This window comes from Microtus ochrogaster, chromosome 7 (genome assembly GCF_000317375.1).
Source record: "Microtus ochrogaster isolate Prairie Vole_2 chromosome 7, MicOch1.0, whole genome shotgun sequence".
Taxonomy (NCBI): Eukaryota; Metazoa; Chordata; class Mammalia; order Rodentia; family Cricetidae; genus Microtus; species Microtus ochrogaster.
The window spans coordinates 57,041,156-57,053,752 of NC_022014.1; the positions used below are offsets into that span (position 1 = coordinate 57,041,156).

The 12,597-nt window shown below is 48.4% G+C and overlaps 1 protein-coding gene across 1 annotated transcript in view; it reads left to right on the top strand.

Annotated features, from left to right (window-relative positions):
* Positions 1 to 12,597, top strand: part of Slit3 (slit guidance ligand 3) — a 597,086-nt gene that overhangs the window by 551,029 nt on the left and 33,460 nt on the right. Inside the window, exons 24-27 of the mRNA XM_013347495.2 lie at positions 1,129 to 1,200; positions 3,086 to 3,249; positions 4,932 to 5,056; positions 10,604 to 10,701. Coding sequence (XP_013202949.2) covers positions 1,129 to 1,200; positions 3,086 to 3,249; positions 4,932 to 5,056; positions 10,604 to 10,701 — 459 coding nt within the window. The remainder of the gene's footprint in view (positions 1 to 1,128; positions 1,201 to 3,085; positions 3,250 to 4,931; positions 5,057 to 10,603; positions 10,702 to 12,597) is intronic.

The window sequence follows — 12,597 nt, forward strand, 5'->3', positions numbered from 1 at the left end:
GTTGTGAGCCACCATGTGGTTGCTGGGAATTGAACTCAGGACCTTTGGAAGAGTAGGCAATGCTCTTAACCTCTGAGCCATCTCTCCAGCCCCCTCTTATGACCTTTTTCATACATTTTTAGTTTTGGTTTATCCTTCTGCTGTAGACAGAGACTGCTCGTTCATTTCCCAGCCTTCCAGACCCGAATAATAACACAGAAACTATATTAATTGCAGCATTCTTTGGTCAATAGCTTAGGCATAGTTCTAGCTAACTCTTACATCTTAAATGAACCCATTTTTATTAATCTGTGTAACACCTCAAGGCTGTGGCTTACTAGTAAAGGTTCCAGGGTGTCTGTCTCCTTTGGCAACTACATGGTGTCTGTCTGACTTCACCTACTTTCTATCTATATCTCTGTTTGGATTTCCCGTAATAACCAATGGTAATAAAAACATATTCACAGCATACAGAGGGGAATCTCACATCATCCCACCATCATTTTCTCTCTCTCATATCCTTGGCCCCCACTGTCCCTGTCATTCATCAGTTAGCACTTAGAAAATACTAGATTCTTTCTACGTAGTCTAACATATGCACCGGAGCTTCATGTGACAATATGACTGTGGCCATTTTCATTTGACAATCAGGAACTGAGGCTCAAGAGAAAATAAGCCATTTTGCCCAAGGCCATACAGCTGGTAAGTGGCAGAGACAGAGTCTGAAAGCAAGCAGCCTGGCTCCGGAATAGATGGCACTAGCCACAATTAATCAAGCACAAAACATCATATTTGAAACTAAAATGGTTCCATTAGGTAGATGTGGCCCTCGGTTTTTCAGGTGTAAAATCTGAGGCCAGAGAAGTAGTTTATCCTACCAATGTTCTACTACCAAAAAGAACTGGTTTCTGGTTTCTGATTCTCACCCAGGTTTATAGAGTTTGAAAGTACATTCTCTTCCTCCCCAAGCCCTCAGCCCCTCCACCCCTCCTGCTGCTGTAGAGAGCTATGTCCATGGCCCCACAGCAATGGCAATGACAACTAATATCACTAGCTGTGGGGCTCTGGGGACCCTAAACGTGCGGCTGGGCTGGGTGAGTGTGTTGGGTTCAGTGGGGGTCACTTGCTAACCTGTGTCTTTTGCTTCAGAACCCTCCATGGCAATGACATTTCCAGTGTTCCTGAAGGCTCCTTCAATGACCTGACGTCCCTCTCCCACCTGTAAGTAACCTCTTTCTTGGTGTATATTGGCTCAAAACAGAAAATGGTGATGGTGACAGCCAGTGTCACAGTGTCATCACGTTGTGTTATTTCCTTGTGTTAGGCAGATGTCCCTCCATATGCACAGGGGAATGGCTCACGGAGTCCCAGGATCCCACAGATGCTCAAGTCACTTACGTACAGTGAGATATAGGAGCATGCCACTCAGCCTCCTAGATACTTGACGTAGTCTCTGGACTATGTAAAATACCTACTGCAATGTAAACACTTTGTAAATAATGGTTATACCATATTGATTATAGAATAAGGACTCAACTAAAGTCTGGGTTTATATGTGTTCGTTATAGATGAAACTTTTAGAAATGATTTTTGACCCCATAATTGGTTGGGCCTGCAAATAGGAAGCCTGTCATTCAGAAGGCCGACAGGAGCTTATTTTGAGATACTGTCTTCAAACTGTACACAATGTCTTCTTTCAGCAGCCTTCAATCAATTCTTGCAAACGACGTGATGTTTGAACCCTTACCATACCCTAAACACATTCGATAAATTATCCTATGTATTTCTTTGGGGGAGGTGGGTTCGAGACAGGGTTTCTCTGTAGCTTTGGAGCCTGTCCTGGAAATTGCTCTGTAGACCAGGCTGGCCTCGAACTCACAGAGATCTGCCTGCCTCTGCCTCCTGAATGCTGGGGATTAAAGGCGTGCGCCACCACCACCCAGCTGAATGTATTTCTTTTTTTTTTTAAGTTTAAATTTTTGTATTGTTTTTATTGAGCTGTATATTTTTCTCTGCTCCCTTCCCTTCCTCCCCCTCTCTTTCTGCCCTCTCCCATGATCCCCATGCTCCCAATTTACTCATCTTGTCTTTTTCTACTTCCCATGTAGATTAGCACAATGTATTTCCTAGAACATTAAATCACTTTATTCCCCCCCCTTTTTTTTACTTTAGTTTTTTTTTTTTTTTTACTTTATTGCCTTTTATGTGATGACCTTGAGACTTGGGAAAAATTTTAAAATTTATTCTGAGGCTACATAGCCAGGTAGTAACAGAACCACAGTCCAACTCCAGGTTTGCCTTGACTCCAACGGGCGTATTCTCAAGGCTTCTGTATTCCATCCTTATTCTTCTCAAGGAAATCAAAATGATAAATAACAGTTGACTACCTGAAAGTTACCCATCAAGCCAGTGAGACTTCCGGGTAGGGTTCAGTTTCCTTGACTCCCAGGTCAGCCCTCCCCTAGCTAGGACGCTCAGTTAGTGTTGTCTTCTGGGTACCATCTCTGTTGTTCGGTGTAAGATTGTATTCCTCCTCTGTAAATATTTTAATTATTTTCACATCGTGTGCACAGGCTACAGTAGTGACATGTATGCATTCTATAAATCCAAAATAGAAATGCTAAAGAATAGGATTATTTTTTTTTTATTGAGTCATGGTGTTTTCTTCCCAATCTCTTCGGAGACGTTTGGGTTCAACTGTGGCACTCTCTTCCATACCTTCAATCTCACTAGATTGAAGCTGCTTCGTAAAGCCGGGTCTCAGAACCTTCTTTGAAGGGCACGTCTTCTAACAGACCCTGTGCTGGAGAGCTACATGAGAAGGGGGCCAAGGTTCAGAATGAGAGCCAGGATTGGAGCAGAGCAAAGGACAGAATTTTCCAGAGAAATGAGAACCAAGCCTCCGAAGAGGGCGGTCATCTAGGTGGGGATGGAGCACCTACTGAATTGGAAATAGACTCAGGAAACTTTGATTTTGCTTGGTGGTCATGTCTTCTAGTCTGCACACCAAACTCCTCTGATTTAGTTTCAGAACCTTGAGTTTTGAGAGAGCCACAGTTTGGGGGGCCAGGCCAGGCAGGGCCCAACTTCCTTTTCTGCCTTCTAGGGCCCTGGGAACCAACCCCCTCCACTGTGACTGCAGTCTGCGTTGGTTGTCAGAGTGGGTGAAGGCTGGATACAAGGAGCCTGGCATTGCCAGATGCAGTAGCCCCGAGTCCATGGCGGACAGACTCCTGCTCACCACTCCCACCCACCGGTTCCAGTGCAAAGGTAGGGGCTGCTGGCCCACCACATCACTGTCTTCACAGGGTCTGCTATGTTTTCAACATCTAAGCACATGTGACTTGTAAGACCACAGCCTATCTCAGGCACAGAACCTAAGTAACATAGGTCTGTTATTTCTCTGTTTCATATTATATCCTTAGATAAGTTTCAAAGACTCAAATATGTGATCCTCAAACTGTTTATAGAATGGCTTTCCCGAAAAGGAAAAGGTTGATCAGGTTGGGCTCTCATTAGCGCCCTCTGTGTACCTAGAGAACCAGGTTCTTTTGTCTTATTTTATAGTCAGGGCCTCTCCTTTATTTTATCTACCTTTAATTTTGAGGCATCCTGAGTTTAGTCTTGGAATTTATTTTCCATTTGCATTGAGCATTTGTCTGTTGATTTCTCTTTGCTCATCTTCTAGAGTGTTAATGTTCAGTTTGTATTTTCCCTTTTAAACTTTGCTGTGCCCCACATATGTAACAGCTGAAACCAGAAAAAAACATTCCATTGATTTAAAGGCAATTTTATCTTTCTGCTTCCTGCTTTTGAGACATCTGATCTGATACTAGAAGGACTCAGATAGCCCTGGGACACTGCCACTCAATCTGGACAGGAGTCCCACGAAGAACTTTAAAAACCAAGGATAGGGGTTGTATCTGGATGGCACTGCCTGGCATATGTAAGGTTGGGTTGGATCCCCACTGCTTGCAGAATAACATTGGTTCTCAGTCCCACAATCTCAGTTTTGATTAAACTAGTGTGAGTTACAGCCTGGGCATGAGATGTAGGCTGGTTCTGACTTGTCCTTGTGTGTCCAGAGAAATCTCCATGGGCTGGGAGCCCCCTTAGTTAGAGGCAAGCATGGGCAGATGGCTCTGCTCATTCTCATGTAAGCCCAAGTTATACCTGTCGGTCTCAGAGTTCCTGGGACCCTTATGATTACTCACCAGAGTGAATCTCAACCCATGTCCAGGTTGAGGACTATTAGCTCCAGGTCAGTTAAAGTTCTGGCATTAAATAGGACGTCTATATCCCTGGCTCATGTTCAAAGGTGTTTGTAGCTGTAGACATAGCCCCTTTTTGCAAAGCTCTGTGTGGAGACCATGACCTCCTTTCAGCCCTTAAACACACACACACACACACACACACACACACACATAGGAGATGGTTGCAACTTCCATGGGTGAACAAAGCAGCGTCCCTCTCCACATCGTTCTGTGTAGCATCATTAGCCCTAAGATCTTGCAGGAAGGACTCTCTGTGTGTGCCTTTGGCCTTGGCATCCCTCCTCGGCTATTCTATGAGAAAGGGTTTAGCCAGGGCAAAAAAAAAAAAAAAAGGAGAAGGTCAAAACAGAGGCTCTGCCCAGAACTTCCTGGAATAGAAAACACGCAGGAGGGTTCTAATTATGGCGCACTGTTTGCAGATTAGCACCCAAATCGGATCAGACTAATTACAGTAATTGATTCGACGGCAGAAGTGCCTCTGTATGGTGTCCCACTGTGATTCTTACTCACTGGACAGTGGCTGAATTAATGGGACACTCGCCAGATTGGATGTACATCCTCAAGAGAGCCAGCTGCCCTCTGGGCCTAGAGATGGAAGGGAGACCCGAGCAGAGGGGAAGAGGGGGTGAGTTAGCCTTCTCAGGGAGCTGCCATCCACGCTCTGGTTTTGCTACCCAGGGCCAGTGGACATTAACATCGTGGCCAAGTGCAACGCCTGCCTCTCCAGTCCGTGCAAGAACAACGGCACGTGCAGTCAGGATCCTGTGGAGCAGTACCGCTGCACCTGCCCCCACAGCTACAAGGTAAGACGGGAGGCTCTGCCCACACCACTCCTGCTCAGGCTCTTCCTTTGTCCCGGCTGCAGGGGGAGACCCCATGCAGCTGATGCTACTCAGAGTAGCCTGGGTAATTCTATGACATATGTGGCATTAGCCAACAATGTCACTGTTCTCCTGCATATGGGCTAAGGCTAAGGCCCCTCTCTGATGGACCCGTGGAGTATTTACAAGGATGTTTTGAGATGAGAAGGAAATGCTACCTCTGCATTTTCTTAGTGAGTCACAGGGAGACTGCAACCCAGAGAGGTAAAGGGTCCTTTAGTAAAGGCATCCGTTAAACCCAGCATCCCGACTGCCATTCCAGGGACTAAGGGGATGAGGGACTCCAGGACTCAATGGCCTGGGGGCTTCCAAGCAAGCCCACCTTCATAGTTGACAAGTCTAACAAAAGAATTGAGACTCCCTGATCGCCCTTCCATCCTGCCAGAAATCCAGGCTGCTTCCAAGACAAGCCTCTCCCCCATTCTTCTTACCCAGCACAACCCAGAACAAGTTACACCGTCTCCCTGCTAATGTGTACGGAGTATATGCCATGCTCTCTGCTTGGCATTTGGTTCACCCTTTCTCCCAGCAAACCTATGCAGAAAGCCCTAAACAGATATAGAAACCAGGCTTCGGTAGGCTTGGGATTAAAATTCAAGGCTCTATGGTCCCAAAGCCAAAGTCCTTTCACCTGAAGAGGTTCCTGAGTAGCCACGCCCCTTTTAGTGCCTCGCTGGGATCAGCAAAGCTGTGGTTCAGTGCTCTTCCATGGGACACTCCAGATCCCAACTTTCCAGGTACCATCTGGATGGACTGGGCAAACCACGAACCCAGGGCAGCCCACAGCCCGTCTTGTGCATCCTCTGCACAGGCCGAGTGACAGGAACACAGTGTCCGCATCCTCAAGGAACTGTGCATGTACAGTAACAGGCTTGAAAGGCAGTTTCTGGGGAACTGGTGGCTTTCTCAGCGCCACCCTGGCTGCTAGCAGACAGTGTCAGAGTGCCACCTATGGGCCTGGAACAAGAAAACCCAGGGGTTTGTTTTAAAGCTGTTCCCGAATCCTTAAATTTAACAGAGAGTCCCCAGAACCGAGATTGAGAATAGCATCACTCAGGCATGGATCCGCTGAGACCTCTGCATGTGTGTTCGGTGTAGGGGGAGGGGTCTCAGGCTCCGGAATCACAGAGAAGCATGTGAGGAGTGTAGCTTTGCCGTGTGCTAGCTGTCTATCAGTGACCAGTGGCTTCACTTCAGCCATCTCTGGACACTGGAACGCATCCCACGGGTTGTGAGGAACAGATACACAGTCATGTGTAGGGTACACCAAGGGGTATGGGAAGTACTTGGTAAGTTATCACATTGTCACCTTCCCTTTTGCATACTGGCCACCCTCATACTGTCCTGGGAGATGGGCCATCAGTAGCCTGTGGCCACGGCTGCTTTCATTTGCATTTCGGTCCACAACAAAGTGTTAAGGACTTTTCACACACGTTGCCGCATTGCCTTGGAAAACTAAGGATACATTAAGCCATTGCCGTTGGTCCCCTGTAAAGGCCAGGCCTTGATGAAGCCATTGGAGCGCATTATCTCACATCTTAGAGATATCAGTTCTTATCCTCATTTGAGAGATGAGCCAAGATTTGTAAATACAAAGAACTCTCCCAGGCTCCACTACCTGCAAAGCCCGGCTGCTAGTCTTCCCTAGTAACCAGCTCTCCTCTTACCTTGCCCTCCTGCCTGAGAGTGGGAACGGTCACCGTCTCCAGCAAAGGTGTAACGAGGTTAAAAACACATCCTGAGTGCGCTTCGCCTACCTTGGTGCCAGGTTCAGAGACATTCCACACAACCTAACAGTCTTGCCACTATTCCAGGATCTGGAGAAATAAAATACCGATTTTTTTTTTTTTTTTACCCCAACCACTTAGCTTCATGCACATAGGTTTGGTGCCTCAGAGCGGTACTTCCCAAGCCCTTGTGTGCACAAGAATCTTATTAAAATCTAGGTTCTGATTCCCCAGAGCTGGGGTCAGGCCTGATATGGTGTATATTTAACAAGCTCCCCGGGGCTGTCCAGTCCAAGGACCACACTTTGAGTAGCAAGGTCTCTGAGCAGTTCCCCAGCCCCCTCTCACGATAGATTAAAATGAGGGAGCTGTTCCTAGATTCTTAAAGAAAGCCAGTAGCCTCAATCCTGTCAGAGAGGGGAGATGAGGTGGACCAGAGGACAGACAACTGAGGAGCATCCCGAGTCCCAGAGATCTGAGCAAGCCGCACTGGAAGAGAATGGAATTGGGCTAATTAGGCAGACGTTCGAAATGGTGATTATTTTCAAGGACACATAAGCGACAGAAATCTCCGTCTCTAGCCCCAATTACTGTGTTTTCAAGCACCAGGAGATGCCTCCTAGATGTCTGTGCTCTGCCTAAAGGTCTAAAAGAGATCCTGCACACCTCACCACGCTTTAGAGGGGATTCTGCCAGTGGTATTAGGATACCTCATCACCCTTCAGGGGGCGGGGTCTGCCTGGGCCAAGTGGTACTTGCAAGATCACTAGAGTATCAGGTCAGATTACAGACAGGGCTGGGAGGGGGTGCCCGTTGTACCGTTTTTTGAGGTTCTCTTATCCTGCCCTTTATACTTCTTTCTCCAATACCACTACCACCCATGCAAGCATCCCTGAACTTTTGAGCATACTCAGCCCTGCCTCAGAGCCGAGGCATGGTCATCACTGCTGTTATTTACAGGGCTACGTCACCCAGGAGGTCCCTTGCAGGTATTGTGATTCTGCAATGGCAGTTCACTCCCCCACAGTCCAGGTAGAAACTGAGCATCCCTTAAATCAGGGAATCTCACCCTTCCTAATGCTGTGACCCTTTATGAACCCCAACCATAAAGTTATATTTGCTGTCACATCATAACTGTAATGTTGCTGTCATGTATCGTAATGCAAATATCTGATATTTCCGATGGGTGACCCACAGATTGAGAGCCACTACCTACTGTGAAATGCTTGAGACCAGAAGCGTCTTAGATTTCAAGTGTTTCTGGATTTTATAATACTTAAATATGCATACTGATTGGTACCGTGGATCCGTGTATGAGTCTCAGAGCACGAGTAAAAAGCTGGACATTATCATGCTGTAAGAGTCGTCTCAGAACTGGAGGTCAGGGACAGGCATGGTCAGAGGGCTTGCTGACCAGCCAGCCTAGACAAGCTGTCAAGACTCAGTCGCAGTAAGAGACAGGCCATGACATTAGCTCAACGAGAAAGGTACTTTCCACACAAGCCTAGTGGCTTGAGTTGGATTTCCAGAGCCTGTGTATAGTGGAAGGAAAGAGCCAGCTACCAGCTCCACAAAGTTATCCACTGGCCTCACATGCATGGTAGCCCATACTGTGTGCACATTTGCACACATGCATGTGCATGGGCACTCGTGTGCATGTGCAAACACACACACTAAGATATCTGGAAAATAGAACCAAGACCAATAGTGAAATTAGCCTGTTTCCCATATACACATAACCTGTACTTGTAGGAATTTTTAACTATACCTGCATTTTGACCATGACCCATCTCCTGTGGTCAAAGGTAGTAGAATTTCCCACCTCTGATGACCTGTCAGCCCTCAGATGTTTGATGTGTTTCATGTACTTTGAATTTCTAGATTAGGCATACTCCATCCACCTCACTCCCATTTCATGGGAAAAAAAAATAAGGTCAAAGAAAATTAATCATTTCCTTCGGCCATCTAGCAAGCTGCCTAGACTTGGCTCCAATCCACAGCACTCCAGAGCCCAGGTTTTCAGAGGAAGAGAATCAATGGTCTAGCATAGAGGGGCCTGGTGCTGAATTCAGGCTCGGCTGTCTGAGTTCATCTGTTGGCCGCCTGTTTTGCTAACTGCTGCATAGTCTCAGACCTATTACCTTCTCTTCCAAGTCTGCCTTCCCTATCTGTAAAAGGGGATATAATGACAGTTGTACCGATCTCACAGGCTTCTCGGGGACATTATATGCGATCGTGGCTATAAAACACTTAGCATGAGGCCAGGAATGGAAAATGTGCTCAATAACGTGAGTGAGAATTCCTATCACACTTTCTATTCCAGACGCTGACTTTCAGATGGGGGCCCTGAGTCACTGCGGCTTAGGGGTAAAGCCAGATAGCTCCATAAAGAGCACTTTTCCTCTCACTCCCCCTCTGAGAAACCTCTGTGTGGGGCATGGACTCATATAAAGAACCAGACAGACAAGGACAATGCCTTCCAGCTACTGGAGAGGGGCCCGGGGCTCCAGCGTGCAGGCTCCAGCATGCAGGAGAGTGGGAGGATGCATCTGGGCCCCCAGTGGAGGCTATCCTGGCCCAATGCCTCAGCTCGGTTGGCAGTAACCACACAGCCAGGAAGCCCCAGTCCCATGCCATCACAGGCACTGGCAGCAACAGAAGACGGGACAGGCTCTTCTCAGGCAGATGGTGAGCAGGTGGTGGTGGCAATGGGAGAGCTCCCATGATCACCCTGGCCTGGCATGCACCCAAGTCCCTGAACCCGCGGCTCAGAAATATGTGCAATAGACACCTCCCCAGGCCCGGTGCTACGAGGTCCTGCAAAAGGCAACTTGGGGAATCTCAAGAAAGTACAAGATCCATGTCTGAAGTATAGGATCCTAGTCCCAAAAGAGAACCGGGAACCATGGGGCCAAGACGACCCCTAGGATATTAGGTCTGTACCTCAGAATCACCTGCTCAGAGCCTTCGTCCTTGTCTTTGCTTTTACCTGGCATGATCATCCCCGCCTGCCAGATACTGGCTCCTTCTCAAGTCATACCTACCCTGAAGAGGAACCTGGTCCAGAGGAACTCTACCTCATGCCAAGACATTGCAATTCTAAGCCTGGCCTGGCCTGGCCTTAGATTTGGGAGCAAATGCAAGCACCTAAAGTCTACTGCAGGCCAAGCAATCAAGGAGGAACTGGGGCGGGATGTCACCTCACAGACCATGGATCTACAGGTTATACTATAGGCCCCCTGCTCAGGTTACAGATTATATTTAAACCTCAGTGAAACAAATAGCAATACACCCGTTAGCTTTTACAGAACGCCTACTGTGTGCCAAGGATGTTACATAACACACAGAGCCTCCCTCCGTGAAATCTCTCGTGTCATTCTCATAATAACCCCATCACAGGTTAAAGGGCCTGGCCCACCATGATTCAGAAAAAGGAGGAGCTGCAAACCAAACTCACCTGGATCCCCAACCCATACCTAAACTGCCCCACAGTTTAGGACAGAGAAGCCTGTGAGCTCTGGGCATTGGTCCTGCTGGAGCCTGAACTCTGCACTCTCAACGTCCCTCCCCTTCTCATGAACAGCCACCAGAGGCAGTGACTCCCTTTATCTTGTGCTGACCTCCTCACTTCCATCTTGGTTTCATCCCAGAGGCTGCTAGGAATTCCCTGGGGTCTCCTGGGTCATAGCAGTCGTCAGAGGCCACACTCACCAAACACTTTTCCCCGCTGTCTGTTCCTCAGGGCAAGGACTGCACCGTGCCTATCAACACTTGCATCCAGAACCCCTGTCAGCACGGAGGTACCTGCCACCTGAGCGAGAGCCACAAAGATGGGTTCAGGTAATACTCAGCCCTGACCTTCTGTCTTCTCAGAGAGTTTCCGGGTCCAACTCCTGTATGGGAATGATGTCAGTGGGGGAAGCGTTATCCCTGCTCTACACAGGAAGAAACTGAGGCATCTAAGAATAAACTCTCCCCAGAGATGCAGAGTTCGGGTGCAGGGATTCGAATCTAAGTGCCAGCCTCCACTCTCTGAGCCAAGGGAGGCTGCAGATGATGCTAAAATCATAGGATGGGACCCTGGCCAAGAAACCCACCCACCCGGTGGTCCCTCCTCTTTCTGTGTCACAAATAACAGGAACTACTGCTGTCACCTTCTGTGTGCCAGGTGACAACTACACTTCCACTGTCTCTGCTAAACCTTTTCATACCTCTCTTGGGGGAGGGGGAGTTCGGTCTGCATTGAGCAGGAAGGAAACTGAGGCACAAAGGCTAATGGTCACATATCCTGGTCTTCTAATCATGCTTCCAGTCCTTTCATGCTAGACAGTAACTCCTAGGAATGGGGTGGTGCCTCTGGCCCATCTGTCCCCCACCAGCTCCCAGGTGCTGCAGTTTCCCCAGCAGTCACCCCAGCAGAAGCAGATCCCTGGGAAGGGGCTCCCCCAGCACAGCGGGTTGGGCAGCAGCCCCTTCACAATAAAGATGAGACCCTGGTACCAGGCAGGCTCTGGTCAGACCTCAAATTGCACATAATTAACTATCAAAAGCCCTCCAGCCGAGGCTGCTGTGTGGTCTGGGGAGGAAATCTCCAGAGAACCCAGCTGGCCCATGCATTCGCCTGCCAAGCCAGCCCCACCTAACCATGACTCCTGAAAAGTGGGACTCAGGCGCTCTTCCTGTTCCTGCCTGAGTCAGCCAAACCACCTACTTCCTGTTCACCAAGAAAAGAGGAGATGACCATCGTGGCCCCAGTCAGGAAGTGTATGTCCAGGGCTGAAAATGGGTTCTGCCCCCCTCGGGCCTGGGACAGGGTCCTGTTTTGGGGGCAGGTTCCCTGAGGGTGATTGTTCATCAAGGTCCCGCTTCGCCCTCGGTCTTGGACAATTTTCATATAAACTGGAAACTTAACTATGAAAGACATAATGTCCAGATCTACGGGACTTGGGGACTGGGGCCAAAGGTTAGGGCAGAGGCAGATGTCGGGGGTGGCATGTCTGTGTGTGCTTCCAGGAGGATCCACCTTCTGCTGCACTATTGCACTGGGACAGGCAGACAGGCAGAGACACTGTAGGGAGGGGTTTACAAAGAATAGCTCCATAGCACTTCTTCAATCCTGGAGTCAGTGCCTAGGACTTCCCAGCGGCCCAGGGAGCCTTAAAGCAATGGGAACAGGCTCTACAGTTGGAGGACTTGTGTACAAGACGCAGCTCTTCCTAAAACCAATGGGAGTGGGCATCCTAGATTCTGCTTTACCGGAAAATCTTGGGCAGTCCTTGGCTTATAGGTGCACCATTCCAGCTTCATTCTCCATCGTCACAGGGCACCAGGGCTATGCTTGTCTCCCCATAGCTGTCTTCTTACAAGGATTAGGGACTCCTTTGACTTTAACTCACCATCAGCCCCATTTCCAACAAAGGTCACAGCTGAGGTCCAGAGGGTTTGTACTTCAGCCTACCACCAGAGTGTCAGAATTCCAGAAGCATCGCCTGCCTCTCCACTCAGGTGCGACTGTGCCCTGCTGCATTGCCTGCTCGCCAAATGAGCGGAGGCCAGGGCCAGCTGATGGTATAGCTCAGCTGCAGAGCACTTCTGCAAAAATCGTAAAACAAACAAGCCAGTAGATAGATGGATAGATGGGTAGATGATAGATAGATAGATAGATAGATAGATAGATAGATAGATAGATAGATAGGTAGGTAGGTAGGTAGGTAGGTAGGTAGGTAGGTAGGTAGG